Source organism: Diospyros lotus, chromosome 11 (genome assembly GCF_014633365.1).
Source record: "Diospyros lotus cultivar Yz01 chromosome 11, ASM1463336v1, whole genome shotgun sequence".
Classification (NCBI taxonomy): domain Eukaryota; kingdom Viridiplantae; phylum Streptophyta; class Magnoliopsida; order Ericales; family Ebenaceae; genus Diospyros; species Diospyros lotus.
In genome coordinates this window covers 8048141-8052910 of record NC_068348.1, presented here as the reverse complement: position 1 = coordinate 8052910, position 4770 = coordinate 8048141, and the positions used below count along the sequence as shown (strand labels likewise).

At 38.1% G+C, this 4770-nt stretch overlaps 1 protein-coding gene across 1 annotated transcript; it reads right to left on the bottom strand.

Annotated features, from left to right (window-relative positions):
• Positions 1–492: 492 nt before the first annotated feature.
• LOC127813276 (endoglucanase CX-like) lies at positions 493–3022 on the bottom strand. The gene is made up of 7 exons (XM_052354166.1): positions 2723–3022; positions 2240–2449; positions 1954–2154; positions 1774–1866; positions 1413–1686; positions 1086–1311; positions 493–988 (listed from the first exon to the last, which is right to left on the bottom strand). Exons 1-7 carry the CDS (start codon positions 2945–2947, stop codon positions 718–720), a joined length of 1500 nt encoding a protein of 499 aa, XP_052210126.1. The 5' UTR covers positions 2948–3022; the 3' UTR covers positions 493–717.
• Between the last annotated feature and the right edge of the window lie 1748 nt (positions 3023–4770).

Here is a 4770-nt window from a genome sequence, read left to right as displayed (position 1 = left end):
CTGTTTTAATTAATGCATAGCAACCATCGGCTAGAAAGCTGATGCACATCCACCATATCCATCTTTAGTGCATTGTTTTTAGTCTATACTTAAAAAAATCATTATTTAGTGCATTGTTTAAGTTTTTCAAAAATAAATATAATTTTTATCTTTCAACAAAAAATTAAAACTCTACTTATATTTTAATTCTCGACTAATATAATTCTTGACAATGGATTAATTGCATTTTTTTTTCAACACAATCTCTAGTAATCGACCAATCATTTTTGTATAGAATGGGTACGCCGTCAATATAAATAATTATTATATATATTTCATCATTGTCTCAAATATAGTATATTTGACTCAATTTCAAACATTATTTTTAATTTTTATTTTTAAAATTTAAAAAGTAACAACATTATCAAAGCAATCTTGAGTTTTTTTTTTTTCTTTTTCAATTTCTGAATTAGATGAGAATTTGTTTAAAAAAAAATCAAATTGAGGCAAAAATTGGAAATACAACTAATTCTACTTAGTATTAAGTTCTTGTGTCAACACTTCGACAGGCCTACAGATTAAAGCCTAAAGAGCAGTACACATGGGATCTTTGATTGTAACAACATCAAATACAGCAAACCTTGACATCTAATTTGGTTCTATTGCATATATATTATCTGGAAGTGGAACCATATCCATTTCCAGAGGTGTTCAACATCATCAACTATAATATGATCTTCAGCTTGCTGTGGATTTGGCAGAGAAGAAAGCCACAGCCCCAACAAACGGCGCATTGATATACGTCGCCGGCTCGGATTGCCGGTAATTGTTGCGATCGTCGGCGAAATTGTCGTTGTTGTCCGGCCCACCCAAGATAGCTCCGACCAGAACATTCGGATCTGGAGAGCCAGACTGGAGGTACTGAAAGCTCTGACTACATCCAATGTGGGCAGGATGTGCATGTATGGATGGCACAGAGGCTCCCCTGTGGTGCACATGCAGAGGGTACCTATTGAGAGTAAAAATAATAACATTAAGAATAAAATTAACTTTTATTTGTCAATTTAAACTTTTAGATAAGAAGATGGTTAATAATTCTACAATACCTCTGCCCAAAGCCCACCATGTAAGACATCTTCGCTGGATTGTCTCCCAGGATGTAGTCAACCTGCTTCTTCGCCTGGGCGATGAGCTTCTCCGCAGTGATGGTCGAGCCGCCGCAGGAGGCCGCGCCGCCGTTAGAGCTCAGATACTTGGCGTATGCCAGGAGGAGGAATGTTGAGGAAGTGACATACTGCAGGTTGCTCTCCCCTGCCTTGTACAGAAGCCCCCCTGTAAGAGTAGATTAAAAACCATTTTGATTCAGTGATGATCATCCAAACATGTTTGAACTGTAAATCAAAAACGAGGAAATGGGTTTGGATGCATTAGACCTGGGGTGTATTGGGCTTGAACACTAGATGATCCTGGAATTAAGGAACAAATGTAGTTGTCAGAGTGTGATTTATATAGCTGAAATTCTTGGATGTTCTTCTGTAGAAAGCCCTGGGAAAGAAGGATTTTCGTCCCGGCTCGCTTGTCGTCCCAACTGAAGGAGTTGCTGTCGTCGTCTGCACCCAGTGTGTGGCCATTGGACTGGATATAAGACAAGTATGAAGAGTTCTGTGAAGCCTTATAGATCCATGAGGCTCCCCATAGAAGCTCATCCTAATGAGAAAGAACAATCGTCAAGCAATAAGACTGACTTGGTAATTGGTATGAATTTAAGCAAGAAGAGGAATGCTTGTTTCTTACATGGAATCCTGAGTAGGAGCAGTAGAAGGGGCAGACAGCCGAACCGAGAGAATCACTGTAAGCTCCTCTGTATCTGTCCGCGAAATCGAACATCTGCAAATTATGATCAGTGTTTAATTTCATGGCAGTTTGGTTTGAAGTAGCTATATAGGGACTGCGCAAGGATCGGTGTTTAATTACTCTCATGGCGGTGTGAAGTAATTTGGATGAATAAGAAGGATCAGACTCCTGGAATACAATTGAAGCTGCTGCCAAAGCAGCAGCTGTCTCGGCTGCAACGTCGGAGCCTGGATTCTGAGGCGACACTTTGTATACGTTTCGTGGAGTGTCCATGTCTTCGGGCCTTTCCCAGCATTGGTGATCCTTGTTCGGATCCCCCACCTGCACCATATCCATGAACAACACAGTTTTAAACCAGAAGACAACCATGCTCGAAGAAGAAGATGAAGCAGTTTGGCCTCTTCACCTGGACATACAAGGAGCCAGGGGTGGCTGTGGCTGCTTTTAGAAGGTAATCGGTGCTCCAACGGACGGCAGCCTTGGCATTCTGGATTTGGCTTTGCATTGAGCCACCAAATTCAATTACACTCCATGCTAACAACGTGGTCGTAAAGGCCATTGGCAACCCAAACTTGACGTTATCCCCGGCATCATAGTAGCCACCAACAAGATCAACCTGAAATGGAAGAACCCAACTAAGAGAAGAACTGAAAAATGGACATTAATTACGGGAACTATCAGTATTTTGCCCTCGGGGCCATGCCTTGCTTCTCACCCAATACATGTGATGGAACAGTTACAGTTTGCATGAACCTTGAGGATTAGTTGGATCAAAGGCTCAAAAACTTAGTGTTACCAAAACAACAACAACAAGAATAATAATAATAATAATAATAATAATAATAATAATAATAATAATAATAAAAGAATGAGACGAATTTGCACTAACATGATCAAGGGCGCCATCAGAAAGGCCGGAATCAGCCCTCCATTTGAGCCGCTGGCTGGAGGGCAGCTTGCCGGAGCGCTGGCCCTCGTAGAAGAGAATGGATTTGTCGAGTGCATCGGCGTAGTCCCGAGCAGTGAAGGCCGAGCAAGACATGTCCATAGAAAGTAATAAGGCTATAAAGAGAAGCGGCCATGCGGATGGCAAATGCACTGCAGCACAACTCATTTTTTCCTTCTTTTACGAGACTGTATTGTCAATCTCAGAACACTTATGCTGCGGTGGTGGGTTGGGCTTTGATTGGGCGGGGAGGTATTTATAGAGGAGAAACAGGTTTGCTGAGAGAGAAAGAGATAGAAAGACGTTATGTCAATCACGGGATTAACTGCGCCAAACCGGCCATACTTGTGGTGATCTTGTTGAAGTAAGCAACCTGAGAGTGAGGCATTGACAAGAACAGGGAATTAATTCTACAGTTCTTACTATTTAGTCCCGTGTGTCAACTGGTTCTTCTTCTTTGCCCCACACATGACAATCTTGGTTGATCTCTCACCCAATCCTGGTTGATATCTCTCTCTCTCTCTCTCCTTATTAAAATGAGTAAGATAAAATTGTATTAATATAATTTATCTATAATATTCAAGATAACTTATCTAAAGGGAGTCGGAGATAAATTTATCTAAAAAGTTCAAAATAAGAAATCACATGACATCTTTTCAAAAACATATAACAAATACAATAAAAAATATTTTTATCTAAAATACTTTTCATATATCACTTTTTTTAATCTATGTCTTGATTAACAAACACTATCTAAATATTCATACTAATACATATGAAAAGAATAATGACCATACAATTTCACACTTATCATAAAGTATTATTCACTACCAAAGCAACCCTTGAATGCTAGGAAAATAATTCTCAAACACCAAGTATACCCCGTCTTCTTTCTAACTAGTTAAAAGGGTAGAAAGATAACTCCGAATCACCTTATTACAAAAATAAAAAATAAAAGTATTGTGTTTTTACACATTCACCTCGTATCTTATTAGAATCTAGTTGATGGTGTGTATTTTTCTATATTTTAACTTATCTTTTTTAATTAATGTATAATCAACCCATCGGCTAGAAAGCTGATGCACACAAGTAATAATATTAATAATTCACTTGGACTTTAAGAGTAGATGTAGTTAATATCAATAGAGAGAGCGTGATTATATGTAGAAATCAAGGTAAAAGAGGAATAAATGGAGACGACAAGCGTGATTAAAGGGGGCTTGCAATTTGGGAAGTCACTGAAAGGCGACCTTTTAGAAGGAAATGTGGAACTCTAATTTGGCGTTTTGTTCGGTGTTGCGAACAATGCACCATATTCTTCGTAGCAATTGGCGAGTCACAAGCAGGATATATATCAGAATCACGTGCCCCCCAAATTCAAAAAGGCCTCTACCAGCAACATTCATGCATGTGACAAAGGAAAAATCATACGTACATATATTTAAAAATACTACTTATATAAATAACTAACTTATTGAGAGAATGATTAAAAATAAAAATATAAAAAAAAATATCATCATTTAATTTGTCATTATCGTCTTTAGATGAAGTCTTGGACTTCATTCAAACCCAATCAAGCTTTATGAAACTCGAGCTTCTCTCATCTACGGCATCTTAATAATCAATAATAAAATTCGATCTATGAAATTTGATCGAATTTTATTATCAGGTAAAATTCGATTTGATCATCAAACTTATTATTCCATCGATGCATATAGCACGACTCAATTCAAAATGGCCTATACCAGCACCATTCATGCATGTGACAAAGGAAAAATCATACATATATATATATTTTACACAAAAAGACGTCACCTATTTGACTTTGTTTTGTGTTAACGAGAATCCTTGGTTTTTATTCGATAAGTTAGGTACATTAGTTGCTTATGGGAATGCGTGTATATCTGTGTTTAGAGAAATTTAGTCAGACCATCTAACTAGCCTTTGCTCATGAGTAAGACCTAGTGCTTGTTTGAGAGCGGTATGAGAAG